This window comes from Maniola hyperantus, chromosome 4 (genome assembly GCF_902806685.2).
Source record: "Maniola hyperantus chromosome 4, iAphHyp1.2, whole genome shotgun sequence".
Classification (NCBI taxonomy): Eukaryota; Metazoa; Arthropoda; class Insecta; order Lepidoptera; family Nymphalidae; genus Maniola; species Maniola hyperantus.
Genome location: NC_048539.1, coordinates 11,258,499 through 11,274,477, shown reverse-complemented (window position 1 = coordinate 11,274,477; position 15,979 = coordinate 11,258,499). Strand labels below are relative to the sequence as shown.

Genomic DNA, 15,979 nt, shown 5'->3' with positions numbered 1-15,979 from the left:
TTACTGTGGTAATTGGTTTGTATAAGTAAGTGAATCTAGAGGTGTGTTTAATATGATTAAAACCACACGAGGTGAAATTTTAAATTCTTTATTTCCAATTACATGATATCTGTAGAATTTTATGAAAATTTTCACATGCAAGGTAAAATCCTTAATTTAGCAGACTACTTATAAAACTAGGACATGTCGATAAATACACTTCCATAAATGATCACATTCGGAGACTGTTTACAGGTTTTGTTTATTTATAGTTATATTTATTGCACTTAAACTTAATGGACCAGAAACATACCGAACATAAGATGCGACCCCATCCAAGGCCACGCAACATCTGTTCAGTCAAATTAAATCGTAAGCTTAAGCATAAGACACAAGACACATTGATGCAGAACCGAAGCACAGCGTCGCGTCTTTTCGAAAATATTTCAAAGTAAACTGAAATTTACCTCTCCTGTAATGTTCTTTCTTGAGGAAAAGGAGTTCATTAACGTAACATCCGTCTTTTTCTATCTATAAGGTATAATGCGTACTTTTTAAGATCTCACTCACCATTATCTTTGTGTCAACCTTCATGTCAAAAGTACGGTTCACCCTTAAAATAATGACTAAAATCGTTCTTTTGACATGATAGTTGACACATAGAATTAAAATGGCGAAAGAGTTTTCATTATGTACGGAGTATGCGTATTTGTGTTAAAATAAAATCCCTGCTCGCGTTGTGTATGCTTTACACTTTGTACTTGACGTTCTGGAGATAAAGTTGTAAACTGTAACGCGTTACTTCGCTTCGACTGCGCCAATAAAATATGCTTTGAGCAGCCAAACTTTTATTGAAAAGATATGAACATAATTAATACAAAGATCCGATGAATGGATGGATATTACGTAAAGAAAGAGTGCGATTTTTGTGAGTTTTTGTGTAGGTACATAGGTACCTACACAAAAACTCATAAAAATCGCACTCTTTCTTGGAGAGTAATCTTCGGAACCACTGCAGCTGCATTAAAAAAATTCTTTCACCATTTGAAAGGTACTTAATCCTAGATGAACATACATAAGCTATTATATTATGTTGTTCATCCCGAGCGAAGTCGGGGCGGGCCGCTAGTAGAAAATTATATGATTTAATATGACTGAACACGCATCGCGGGGCGTCGGATTGAGTCGCATGTTACAATATGTATCCAGCCTTAGGCACTTTGCCTTTCAAGTGAAAACTCACCACATGTGTATACCAGAACCAAAACCCCATTAACTTAATTAACTAGAAAGAGTAAAGTACATAGTAAAGACCTAAAAATTAGTATTTGATATAAATAATGCTTTAGGATAAAATAAGTAAATCTAACCGCATAAAATACATATAAATTCTAGTCAGATTATTTAGTTATATTGATAAGTTATGTACAATATCATAACAGTTATCATGTACGCGTAAATATAGTAAAAATAAGGCTCAAAACAACCTTTTTTTTGTGTGAAATAAATCATATTTAAAGATAAATAAAGCCAAAATTTCTTCTAAAGAATTATGTTACAGAACAGACTATTTACTAAAAACAAAAAAAATCGTGTTGTATTACGCCATTACCATATAATTCAATAAATCATGCAAGAAATTGACACCTAAACTAAAACTAATCCTTAAACTATTCCGAACGTGGTGAGTTTTATCACTAAGCATTATATAATCATCACCAGTAACCGTAAGGCCCGTCGTCTTAATTATAAAAACTAGCATTTCAGGCTGTATATAAACTTTGAACATCCGTATCAAAGTTGGCTACATACTACATTACATATAGGTATAATATATATCTTAAAAATTTAATGTAAGTATACAAAATGTTGACAGACCATTTCCTGTTTCTACTGGGTAGCGGTACGGTATCGGTATGCTCAGTGTGTGCGGTACCGAAAGCTTGCCGATCGCCTGTACTAATATTAGACAGGCGATCGAGATGAGCTCTTCCTTTTGACGAAACTCCCGCGCGAATCAGGAAACTCTCTTTGCAATAAAAGCGTCCGGTAAGCTTTCGGTGTCGTGTGCATACCGATTATACCTATGGCGCACTATGTTATACAATAAATCAGGAAACCGACTTAGTTTGCGTCCGTATTATGGGCGTCTTGCATAGCGTCTAAAGACTTCTGGCGTTTTGAAAAATTCCTTCCTATTTTGAAATTCCATGGGTCTTTAGGTGCTATGTGTTCTATCGAGATGGTTTTTTATACTTAACCAAATTGTATATTACGTACTCTAATATAGTGACTTATAAGTTTATAGTTACTTTCCTAATAACTAGTTCACACTGTTTAAAATATAAATTAAATTAAAATGCATAATCAGGAATTGTTTATATTTTAAAATATGTGTATACTTACGTAGGTATATATTGGTAAAGATAATATAAAATAAGGTAGCTTAAATAAAAATGTAACGTCAATAATGTCTCAATTTCATGCTTCATCTATAAGCCGGAAGAACCAAATTTAGGAAACTATAAAGGCTAACTAAGAAACTGCTTTTTCTCTGTTAAATTCGTATTGGTTTGTTGGCCTAAAATGGGCCCAACATAAAGAAGAAGCATAAGATACAAGCTTTATTAATTAAAAAGCAAAGTATATACAATTAACTAATTCAATATCAGAGTCAAAATTAAGATTCATTTCGTGAATATCAAAGTCAAAAATAAATCAGAAATAATTGAAAATAGTAGGTACATTAATCAAAGCAAGGAAAAAAATATTTACATACAAGAAATTTAAAATTAGGAAGAAAATCGATTGATCGTTAAAGTTAGGCCCCGCGAAGGAAGAACAGTCTAGGAAATTCGGTTTTACCATTTATTTTGGAATAGTTTTGGTTGGTATTATGAATATTGAGTTTAAAAATACAATTATCAATATTATCAATTTACAGGCACTGCGTTTCTAGCTTTACAAGTCTAACCACCCACCGGTTTCTTATAGCCCGATTATTCAAATGAATTATATAAATGTGCAATTTTAAATTGCGCAATAATTGTTTTAATTAATGCAATTAAACAGAATGTTCGATTGTATTTTAAACTAAAGTTTAAAATAAAAGATTTCTCTTTTCTATTGAAAACCATCTCATGTTTTTCAACGTACAAAAAAATGTTTGAACAATTGCACTGAACTGAATTATTATTGAGAAACCGGCAGACATTGACACGGATTCGAATGATCACTGAATACATTGTCTACAATAATTTTAAATACGAGTAAAATAGTTTATAATATGATATGTATCGTTCCGAGTCGACATTTGGTCGATGAGCCTCCCAAATTTTTCTTCAAAGAAAGTCTGTCTTCTTGAAGTCGGGATGTTTAAAACAACATTTCAGAAGTAACTGATTTATCGGAAAACCGATAGACGTTGGGGTCCCAAGGTGCAGGAATGGTGACCTCACACTGGAAGGCGCAGTGTGGGAAGACCCCCTACTAGGTGGACGGACGACATCAGACGAGTCGCAGGGCTGGATTCAGGCGGCGCAAGACCGTGGCGGTTGGAAGTCCTTACAAGAAACCTATGCCCTGCAGTGGACGTCTATCGGTTGATGATGATGATGATGATTTAACTGCGCAATGGTAGGTACTTCAAAATACGCCTACAAATCCCAGAATGACAATTGCTAAGACGTAAAAACCTTTGTGTCGTTTCACAAGTGCAAAATCAGAATGAAGAATTTGTAGGCTCAACGACAACAACATTGTAAAGGACTATAAAAATCAGATGTAGTAGGTATATATACATTGTACACACACCCAGTTAAAAAGATGCTGGCAGTACTGTGCGTTTCGTGCTTTTTAGCTTTTACGACTTGATCATTAGGGTCGATTTACATTGGCAGCAAAAATGCGCGCACATTCGCGCGAATTTCATTTTGCATGAGTTTGTGCTTTATGCAGGGGAGATAGAGGTAACTTACGCTATGTAAAATTTTAGAAATTCCCTTCGATTCGCTGTTAATGTGAATCACCCTTATTGTCTGGTTCCATTGTATTCTGTTACAGTGCTGCCAACAAATTTCAAAATGTTTAATTCGTTCTTCAAGCTGTGCGCAGAATAGACTCCTTAAACACGGCATGTCGCCCATAAACTAGATTAAAATCTAGGTTAAAAATTACCTGCACATAGTCTTACCACAGTTAAACCAATTAAACCAATAAGATGTCAGTTAACAATTAGATTCCAGCTACTTCTTGATTTGTTCGTAGGTATACCTAGAACTTTTGGCTCACAGTGCGCAACCATTCCTTGTGCCGAACAAAGTTTTTAGCTGGGGCATGATGATGTTCTTGATGTACAGCGATTGTCGACTGGCGAGGCTGTCCCTCTTGGCATTCTTGACGTAGTGCTTGATTCCAGGCTTGTGGATGAGGAACGCGTTGTTTAGTATCATAAAATCATAGTCCTTGACGCAGAGGATATATCCCTGAAAAACAGAAAAAAACGCAAGTTTATACCTAATCACGTTTGTAAAAATACTGCTATAATATGGAATGCGCTTCCGGTTTTCGTTTTCCCCGCCAGTTACAGTATTGGGACCTTCAAAAGAACAGTAAAAGGGCATCTTCTGGCAGGCGCGGACCATGTTAGGATGTCACCATTTGGTGTAATTACAGTCAAGCGCATTCTAGTTAGAAATGCTGTTTTTTAGGAATGCAGGACAATCACAAATAAACTAAAGCTTCCTGTTCCAATCTCATATCGTCTAACAATGTGATATGTCTACTGTTTAGTATCTAATAATCTGGATTCAATAATATGATAGATTATTTTATGTTTTTGATTAATTATGGATTCGGTAAATCAATCACGATGATTGGCGTTTTTGCAACGCGTTCTAAATTATTTCTCGTTAAAAAATAACAGCTATTTTAGCTATAATTTAATTTGCAAAGCGTTTCTGAAACAGGGCGTTGAATTTTCTACCTCTCCCTCGTGGTTTGGTAGGGATACTCAGTACAGATATATAGATCATCTACAATACGAATAAAATTGTTACCTGTGTCATCTTATCCTTTTTGCCCTCCCAACTAAGTCGCTCGTCATAATAGGGGTCTTGATGCGTTCCAATGAAGATTGGCTCCCAGTGCACGAACTTCCCCCTTCGCTTGCCGACATGAAACACGTCCATTTCTAAAAAAACAAAATACTAGATTTGCACATATTCCATACAATTTACCTGCAAAAAGTGGATACACCTACCTACAACCGTAACACAGATAAACTTGAGAACTAAGAATAGAATAAGTATAATCATTTTTTATTCAAATAAACTTTTATAAGTGATTTTGCATCGTCAAAAGAATTTACTTATGCAACTGGTTCGGAATGCAATTCCTAACGAGAAGAACCAGCAAGAAGCACGGCTCCGCGGTTCCTCTTTTCAAATATTCAATTTACAATAATAATTAGTATGCCATATTGCATAGGTACTTAATTGCAGGCCCACGCATTGCTGGAGCGAGTCAAATTCACGCTTCTATGTTAAGTACTTCAATTCAATGTTACGAGTTTTCAATGTTACCCCAATAGCTAAAGCACAAAAAAACTCCGTCATAGATCTTGAGTTACCCTAATTAAACCAGTTTCCAAACAAATATTCCAGAGGATAAGTTCATATACGACCATGTTTTATAACAAATCGATTGCATCAGCTATTATTAGCTTACGTAACATCGGCAGAAGCGGCAGAAAGTTAGCCATGTTTGCATTTTGGCGTAAAATTCCAGCCATACTGCGAGTGTGGCGGGGTCGATGAACCATAATACGCATTAGTATGTCCCATACGACCCACGCTGTGCTTTTTGAGGCATAAATATCTCACGATCAATCACTGCTGGATTAATTGCCAATGCATCGTAATTAGACACGCGAATTTTGGTTCTCGACCTCGTTTTGATTACACCAAACTGTATTTTAATATTGGTATGCAATGAATGTCGATTGTGATTTTGTGAAAGGAATAAAACGTATGTGGTATAAGTATTTAACGTTGGCTTGAACGGTATTAAGGACATAAAAATGCAGTTAACTGTGAAATTGAGTGCAAGTGTGTTCGAGCTCCTCAAAGAAAGATCTTGTACTCTACGGGCATTTTCCTCGTACGCGAGCTCTTCTTGGCTTGTGTTTTAGAACACGTCCGCAGTCTGAATGAGTTTCATATTTCTGGCCTTAGCTTTCATTTAATTTGGTAAATTGAAATTCTAAGCTTTAGAACATCGATCGGCGCAAAGTAGCCTGACTATCGATACCTCTTCAACAGGATAATTTATTTATTTTGAAGAGTATGCCCAAGAGGTTTTTGACTGGTTTCTCCTTCATCTTTGTATTATCGTACCGCAAGGCATACTCAACGTCTGCACCTGTACGTAATTGAAATTCCATGGTCATTGGTCACGTACAAAGCGATTTGCCTCCTCGTTTCTAATTCGAACCGCTAGGATATGAAATGGAATTAATGCCCTTCCGGCATCATATTTCCTCTTCTTCTCCATTTTTTTTATAAAGGTAAGGTTTTTAAAGCCAAAAGTGAATACGCATTTTCTAGGCAAGCGCGCTCCGTCTTTAGCATCATCACTGCCAGCAAATATGATTGCAGCCAACCGCTAGTCTATAAATTAAAACAAACTGGGTTTGGTATTGTTCACGAAAGTATACTCACGGTTAGTTTCCGACGAGTTTATCCACTGCTGTCCCTGAGGAATATTGTGGCAGTTGGGGCACACGAACTTGTGGAACGGTATAGCAGTTTTGTTTTTCAGCATCGCTTGCAGTTCCGTCTTCGTTGATGGCACCTGGAAACCAAATCAATATTATTATCAATTTCATCTTTTGAAGAAAGCCATATAATATGAAAATCAAGAATGGGATATGTTGGATAGAAGCAGCCGTTTGCGGAAGTCATGGTATACAAGGAACCACAAGCTTAATTCACTGTAATCCGCCGACAAATCTGCATGCACTGCCTACCCTTCCTAGTGGAAGGGGGGTGGTTAGTGGTACTAAAGAAGCAGAAACAGCAAGCAATACACACCACCAACAGACAATACCATACACATTTTCTAGAACTAGACCACATTCAACGTAAGTTTCACTCCGACAACCTACTAGTCTGTACCATACAGATTTTTTTTATTCAGATACAAGTTAGCCCTTGATTGCAATCTCACCTGGTAGTAGGTAAGTGAGGATGCAGTCTAAGATGGAAACGGGCTAACCTGGAAGGGGTATGGTAGTTTTTATTAAACCAACACCCCTTTGGTTTCTACACGACATCGTAACGCTAAATCGCTTGGCGGCACGGCTCTGCCGGTAGGGTGGTGACTAGCTACGGCCGAAGCCTTCCACCAGACCAGACCAGAATTTTTGATATTATAAATTGCTTTGATGGGTTTTGATATAGCGAATAAAGCTTGTGGTTCCTTTCCTTGTATAAGAATGGGATAGGTAGAACATCTGCAATACATGGAGAGCATAAAGCTGCGAAAAGATTGCTTGACAGAACCAAAACAACATAAAAGCCGAGAAAAAACTAGAGATCAGTGGATAGACGGTGTGGCTCTAAATACTCCTTTGGACATGAGACCAATTTAGGGCTTAATATTTTCAATGATGAATGATATCATTTTTTGGTGAAGGTCAATCATAATATTAGATAATATTATTATTATGTGTGAATTTACTTTAAACGGCGATGTCATTACGGCTATTTGAAATATAATAGATGCGTAGTAGTTATATTATTTGCCTGACCTAGTTAAGTAAATGAGTCGTTTTTTTACGAATTAATATTGCAAAGTTGTAGAACCACGTAACGTTATTATAAGCACAACGTTTATGCAACTGAAAATTGCACAGAATTTTAGGACTATTTATATTGATAACTAGCTGCCCCGGCGAACTTCGTACCGCCTAACAGTCTATTCTTTTTCAGGCAATTTTTTAAACTTGTCTCTCCGTAAGAACCATCTCGTACTTCAAGGAATATTATAAAAAAAGAATTAGCGAAATCGGTTCAGCTGTTCTCGAGATTTGGGATCAGCAACACATTCAGCGATTCATATAGAGAAGAGAAGATATAAAAAGTGGCAGGCAAGACAGCTAACGGGACTGGTGGTAGGTAGTCTCTAGGTTCGAAGAAAAATAAAAATTTTGCTACAGACCAAAGACGACCAATAAGATATATAGCCCGTACTATAGGTAATAAAAAAATTCTGTCTTTTTAGCTTCTTTCCTCTAAAATAGGTACCTAGTATAAAGATCAAAGTCTCAGTCTGTTTTGTATGTGTATTTGCGTTTACCTATAACTTTAAAACTTAGTGGGTTTCAGGGTTTTCACTGTCAATTTGTTTTGAATAATATGTAAGACATATTAGGTATATAGGAAGTTAGAACATATTTAAGGTCTAAATAGTATCTACCTAGGCAATATTCAGCTACTTACGAATAAATGATAACTGAGGGAGAATGCTGGTTTTTAGTTTTAGAAGAAGATGTAAACTTGTTTTTGTTTTAGGAAAACTTTTGCAACTAACATGCTGGCCGATTTTTCTTTTAAGACTATTTTAATTACTTATTCAATTTACTTACTTGTACTTTGGCACCGACTTCAAATATGCTTATTGGGAAGACTCTGGGCCTAGAAGAGGTGCTCAGTGGTTTAGCGTTTCTGGCAATCATGTTTAGGAACCTGGGTACTAAATTAGGACTAGGATATAGCTCTATATCGGATGGCAGTATGTAATGAGTGACCGCTGCTTCTCTAGCGATATTGCGAGCGACATTCACTGGGTATAGGAGACTCTTCGCTTTCATGTACGTTGAGTTAGCGTTGACGTCGTAAGGAGGCTTCACGGTGCAGTTGTATGGCGTTTGGAGGAATGTATCCGGATTTGGTATCTGAAAAGAAGATTGTACGATTACAATCACAAGGTAAGGATAAAAATACACTAAAAAGTCTTATCACTTGTCTGATAAGATATAGGTAATACTTTAGATGTTATATGGTTACCTACTAGATGATGCCCACATAAATTTCAAACCCCCATTTAACCCACTTAGGGGTGGAATTTCAAAAAATGATGTAACTTAAGGATTTAAGGTTAATTATTATGGGCCCTCCATTCCAATTAACCCATTTTCTACTCTATGTACACAGATGGTAGTATACCTAACCACTAAGGCACTAACCGAGAATTAGACAATAATTAAAATATATTAAAGCAACTCACACTGCTTGGTACGTGTTTGTGTGAGAAGAACACGTGGAAAGTGACGAACTGCTTGATGAGATCGTTTCCGAGGCAGTCGCGCAAGTATCTGATGCTGTTCACCGTCGGACCCATGTCAGCTCCAGGCGAGTGAATAGCCAGACTCACTGGAGCCATCCATCTGTGAAGGAAATATTTCGATAAAATAAATTAAAAAAAAATATTTTCCCCCTGCATCCGCGATTATTCGGGACTCGGGAGACTATAAGCAGATGAAGTTATTTATGGTTTGAATCGACTGTTGTGTAAAACAACCTAAATTAAAACCATAAACTGGCATTTATAACAATAATTATTAGCTGATGCCCACGACTTCGTCCACGTGGAATTAGGTTTTTTAAAAATCCCGTGGGAACTCTTTGATTTTCCGGGATAAAAAGTAGCATGTCACTCTCCAGGTCTCTATCTATACCCATGCAACAAAATCACGGCAATCCGTTGCACCGTTGCGACGTGATTGAAGCACAAACCAACCAACCAACAAACAAACACACTTTCGCATTTATAATAAGGGTACTGATGTAATACACATTCTATAGTCAGTCGAACCATGAGTAATCACAAATCGCATTTAAACATTATTTTAGGCAAATGAATGCTATGTGACTTGGTATATTTTGGCATAACCCGGAAAAAATAGTAATTTGATTAATATTTTTCAATGGTCAATTTCCTTCGTGTAAACCTAAGTCTCATTCCCATAGCCAGCTCACTACAGAGCACGGGCCTCCACTAAGTATAAGAAGGGTTTGGCCATAGTCCACCACGCTGGCCAAGTGCGGATTGGCAGACTCCACACACTTTTGAAAAAAATATGGAGAACTCTCAGGCATGCAGGTTTGCTCACGTTGTTTTCCTTCACCATTAAATATAACAGTTACGCCGCCACTATAATTAGGAAAATTCCTGCAGTGTGCTCCGTTTGGGCTTTGGAGAGTAGAGTCTACAGAAAGATGAAATAGGAAATAACCTTTTATCCACTAACTAGCTAGAGAGGGTAGCGAATGACGTGACTGTAAAATAATCAATTTTATTTTAATCAATAGCGCTGTCAGTTCCGGACGGACGGTCGCGTGTCTGAGCGCATTCACGGCTGCTTGACGCCGCGCCGCTCCGACACCGCGCCAACTACAAATCTATCTCATTAGTTAGTCAAGCATCGCCAACCTTGCTATAAATAATTTAACGAGTAAACTCTGAAACAGCAAAACAGGTAGCGCGGCGTGACGGCAAGGTACAGTACACGGCCGAAAGTGATGTACATCGGCCTCTAGAATGACGTATCATCTTTCTAGAGCGCTGTCTCTATCACTCATAGTCATACACATATGTCGCTTCATCGGTCTCAATGACCGAGACAGTGCTTAGTGGATGACAGAGTTTAGGAGCCCATGTCCATTTTGTATGCCCATCAGGGTGGGATTAATCCATGTGGATGCCCCGATGCCCATAGGTAATGCAAACCTTGGGGTAAGTAAAGTATAGAGTAGGTACTCTACTTGCTTATTTTGTGAAATTATTTGTTTGTTAAAATAAAGCTAAAATCTTCGCAATTCGCAAAGCACATTGAAATCAATTCTACTTGAATTTTTTTTTCGCAGTTCCCGAGTACCTATGGTTGAGTATGGTAAAAGATTTGAAGCAACGTGTTCAATGTAGTAAGTTCTAACATTATAAAACATTCATTTCACTTTTCAGCGTGACGAGTAGCAGATAACACCAGTTTAAAATTTTGCCTCGAAACGGGCCTTACGGAACGCTAAGGCCCTTAGGAGGCGACGGGCCCATTACCTTTGCAGTTTTCTATAATCTGAGCCTGATTCCAGGCCTCTTGATGTATCGCATTAATACTACAGTGTCCTTACTTACTGATGTCCTTGTTAATACTATATTACTATCAACAGGTATATTCAACCAATTTAATTATAGTAGATGAGTGTCCGACGACAGTTCTGGCCTAGTGGTGACCGCTGTGGTTCGGGGTTTGATTCCAGGCAGGGTAAATTTAGAAAAAAAAGCTTAGCTTAGCTTATTGAAGCAAAGGCTTCAATCGCGTCAAAGTTTTGTAATAAGTGATTGGAATTTTTTGTCGTGCCGCGACCTTTGGGAAACACTGGTGTAACATTGTCGTCAGGTTTTCAGGTCACGAACTTCACAAAAGGCACGAAAAGCTGTCAAAGTTTCACTTTAGCCGAGACAATTTATTTTTGTAGGTACCCACCTACTATTGAGCTACTTTTTCTTCGAAAGCAATACGTAGCTAATAAACATTAATTTATTTATTTCCGATGTTATATTTTTAAAAACTCTTTCGTACTTTAATTTACGATTATGAAAGAGGATGGTCATAAAGTCAATATTTGTTTTCCACTATTTGGATTGGCACACATTTTGCAACCAACTGTTTCTGGCCAATTTTCCGGAAATTTCCTTGTTTTACAATATTCTTATATGGTTTTTTTCCAGTCCGTCTGCCCGATTTATTTCGTCATACCAATAATAAATATAGCAAATATACTTACACGCTTCAATTTATTCCTAGAGAAAACTAAAATAGGTAAAAATAGTTATTTGTCACGTTCAGAGCATTTCCTGAATTAAAAATATCACCATCATCATGATTAACCCATTGCCGGCTCACTACAGAGCACGGGGCTCCTTGAGTGAGAAGGGTGTTGGCCATACTCTCCCAGACATGCAGGTTTCCTCACGATGTTTTCCTTCACCGATAAAGCAAGTCATATTAATTAATTGCTTAAAACTGACATAATAAAATAAAGAGGTCTGTGTCCGGGATTCAACCCCCGACCTTTCGAAATAGGAGGTGGACATCTAAACCACTAGGCTACCACCGATTTAATATCAAACAAATCCTATTATATTTTTTCTCTCAAATATTTTAACATTAACAAGTTATTAGCAAGATTTACAGTCCTCATATTATGGTTAAGACCACAGTATGTTTAGGTGTACCTAATTGTTTCTTTGTTCCGCATAAGTAAAGCACTTAATTTTCCTGTTTACAAGATTCTATACCTATATGTTATATCTACGCATAGTTTATAACTTACTATAAACTTCGACCTAAATGTTTTTCCTTAAATCCTTAAGCTCATTGCATACAACGAGACGACCAACAAGAGCCGCAAAAGGAACACGCAGTACATTTTTCAACAGATACTCGTACCTACTCAAAATGCGTGCGACATCAGCAGAAAGTCGGCTGCATCGGGCGCATCGACGAAAGGCTCGACTCCACTGTTTGTATTGGTCCTAATGCAGTTGCATTAGAGTTGCTCAATTTTCTACATTTTAAAGAGATGCCCTGTGTTTTATATAGTTTTGATAGATATATAATATAATGAATATTTAAAAATAAAATCTTCACACTTCAAACCAACTTGTTACATTGAAACCTCACTAATGAGGTACTTATAGAACCTTTTCACAGTATTAATAAACAACACTTCCCCAGTCCCCTTCTTGTCTATTCGAGCTTTTAAAACTAAACTATGAATGCAATTTTTAATTAAGCATCAACTACCTTCAATGAAAATTATTATTTGTAACGAACTGGGGCTCGGTTAGGTTTTTACAGTAGTAAGAAATAAAAATAAAATTTACTAGCCCTCGACTTCATCCGTGTGAAATTAGGTTTTATTAAAATTCCGTAGGAACTCTTTGAGTTTCCGGGATAAAAAGTAGCCTATGTCATTCTCCAGATCTTTAACTACACCCATACAAAAAATCACGTCCATTTGTTAATTCCTTGCGACGTGATTGAAGGACAAACCAACGAATGATAACTTTTTATTGCGACGTGCCACCTGTTATAAAAGTTTATAAGATTTTATTAGTTCATAAACCTGTGTTCATAGTCTGTGTTGTCTTATAGAGCTATAAGTAATAGATACCTACACCTATTTATTGCATAACACTGCTGCTTGCTAAGTATAATTTATGATAATTTTTGCATAGTTTTTAGAGTATTTAAATATTCATGAGGTGTTACTTTTTAATGCGCAAAATGGCTGGATAGTATTTTACGTAAAAGTAAGAACAAAATATATGCAAAGTAGGTAAACATATGATGTTAGTAAAAGTTATGACTTATGACATCACAACTATTTTCACTTAAGCATACATCCATATCCATACTAATATTGTAAATGCTATAATAGTATAATCGTATCTATAATAGTGTGTATGTCTGTCTGCTAGCTATTCTCGGTTCATTCGATTGTGACGAAATTTCGTACAGAGATAGCTTACATCTCGGGGAAGGATATAGGCTACTTTTGGTCCCGGAAAATCAAATAATTCACATACATAGTTATTATTTATAATATTAAGTTGTATTATAGAATATGGATTAGTTTTTAACGATGAATGATTTACATCTCTAGTTATAGATATACGAGTAGGTACAAGTAAGCTTTGTTACTTCGTATCGTTTGACTATTCATAGCTAGATCATACCACGGCAGTAGTAAATAAATTACTATGGGGTGAAAGCAGACGTTGACTTAACCTACGTATAATGCTCAAGGTACTTTGTATGGGGGTCTGGCTGTTAGATCAATAATCCGCACCTTGTTTATTTCTTAGCCACTATACTTATACGTAGGTATAGTATAGGTATACAGTCATTAACTCATTAGGGTTGCCAGTAGCAATATAACCTATTTATCCTGGGCTTATTAAAATTTAAAACGTAGACGACTAGCTGCTCACGTGTAGAGTAAAAAGTTAGACAGTAGGTAAGGTACGGGGTAAAAAATATTTTTTTATAAGTAAACTATATAATTAAATTAATTTGAAGATACAATGTATTTAAGTCTTATTTTGAAGCGATTAAAGAAGGTTCTAAAATCTAAAAGCAAGTTATTACTACTATTTTAATACTTTATCTAATATCATTTATATATATTGAAATCAACATAATAGGTAACTGTATTTCACGGGTATGTAAAGCTGTTGGAATCGGTAGCTACGTTAAGTACTAAGGTACTACCTAACTACTACAGCTAGTTACTGGAATAGACAAATGTTTTGTTTTTATCCAATTAGGTATATTGTAAGTTTTGGAGTTCCGCCGGTTTTGCGCCAAGGGCGTTCATTATAAAAGTTGCCAACCCTACCATACTCACGACTTAATTGGCAAAATGAAATTAGTCTGGGAGCTAATTAAAAACAAAGATTAAAAACAAGCTTAATTGCAAATGAAAACATGATAAGCAGAGTGCAACCTAGTGAAAAAAATTGCATAGTTTTGACAACCCCTAGATGAATTATTGATGAATAATTGATTACCTATATTAATGCTAACTACCATAATTATATTAATATTATAATGTTGGTTACCATTAAAATTATTTATTTTGTACATATTATATAAATATTACAATTTCAACAAGTGACACAAAATAGGTAACTAGATTCTCTCGCAGGCTAAATCTATAGATGTTTTTGTTTTTCTCTTTTTAGTTTTAGTGTCTCTTTTTCATTTTATCCAGTTTCAAGTCACAACGGCACTAAAGAAGTCTTCATTTCAATAAATAAAATTATAATATAAATAGTTGAACTACTCGTATTCTTTAATATGGTGTGTGTATTATGGCTAGTGATCGCTAAAAAGTAACAACGCAGTAGGTAAGTATGCTCGTACTAACCATATAAATAGCAATTATGGGAAAATTGATCCTACGGGCAAAAAGTTGACCTAAGTATGTATCGGTGACAGAAAAACGCACCCAATTGTTTAAAAAGCACTATAAAGGCTTGGAAAAACACAATGCGTAACGGCTACCGCTACGTGTTCTATCAATCTCGTAGACCGTAGAACTTACAAGGAACTGTAGGAAAGCAATCACATTGCGGAACACGCATAGGAGCCGCACTGTTACCGTCCCGCTCGACATTGTGACTTACTTTTGATTTATAAAGTTCCTTGTCTTACAAATCATCCACGCGTTTAGAGTATGACGTCCACAGTGAAACACTTATCTCTTTAAAGAGACCTTTACCAGGGACTCTTGGCAGTGAAAGAGGTTTTAAAGGAAGAAGAATAGGTGTTATTTCTTCTTCGATCTTCGTACATGCGACTGATATGAGCATATGAGGAATTTAGGCCTTACCACTGCCGTTGCGCTTTGTGTATGTCCAGGTCTTAAATGTAACCAGTTCCATAATGAGTTCACACGGCCCGTGGTTAACACTTCGCCTGTGGGACCGTGAAAAGTCAACAAGGCCGTCCCCCCAATTGTGTAAGAATAACCATTTCATGGCTATCGCAATCGTCAAGAATTCTGCCCTTTGATTGGCTGTGAAAAAATGTAAACAGCGAATCAACCAATCAAATGGCAGAATTTCTTGACGATTGCGATAGCCATGAAATGGTTATTCTTACACAATTGGGGGGCAGGTTTGTAAAGATATTTGAGATTGTTTTGAAAATAGCTTTATGACACATAAATTTTTAACAAACTTAAAAAAAAAGACTTACTTGACTGCGATTTGCGATCACACTCATGATCTTGATTTAAGGGTATTTACCTAATTTTAAGCTGCAAAAATGGAAGCTGGAAGGGCATTCCAAATCTATAAGCAGTAGAGATTTTAGGATCGAAGGTTTAAGTTCAACGCGTATTTTTTAAATAGCGGTCCCGTGCAG

General features: G+C 36.4%; 1 protein-coding gene across 1 annotated transcript in view; it reads right to left on the bottom strand.

Annotated features, from left to right (window-relative positions):
* Positions 1 to 72: 72 nt before the first annotated feature.
* Positions 73 to 15,979, bottom strand: part of LOC117996903 (beta-1,4-glucuronyltransferase 1) — an 80,777-nt gene continuing 64,870 nt past the window's right edge. Inside the window, exons 3-7 of the mRNA XM_034985046.2 lie at positions 9,268 to 9,427; positions 8,627 to 8,935; positions 6,699 to 6,831; positions 5,037 to 5,170; positions 73 to 4,463 (exon numbers count right to left, since the gene is read on the bottom strand). Coding sequence (XP_034840937.1) covers positions 4,266 to 4,463; positions 5,037 to 5,170; positions 6,699 to 6,831; positions 8,627 to 8,935; positions 9,268 to 9,427 — 934 coding nt within the window. The 3' untranslated portion in view covers positions 73 to 4,265. The remainder of the gene's footprint in view (positions 4,464 to 5,036; positions 5,171 to 6,698; positions 6,832 to 8,626; positions 8,936 to 9,267; positions 9,428 to 15,979) is intronic.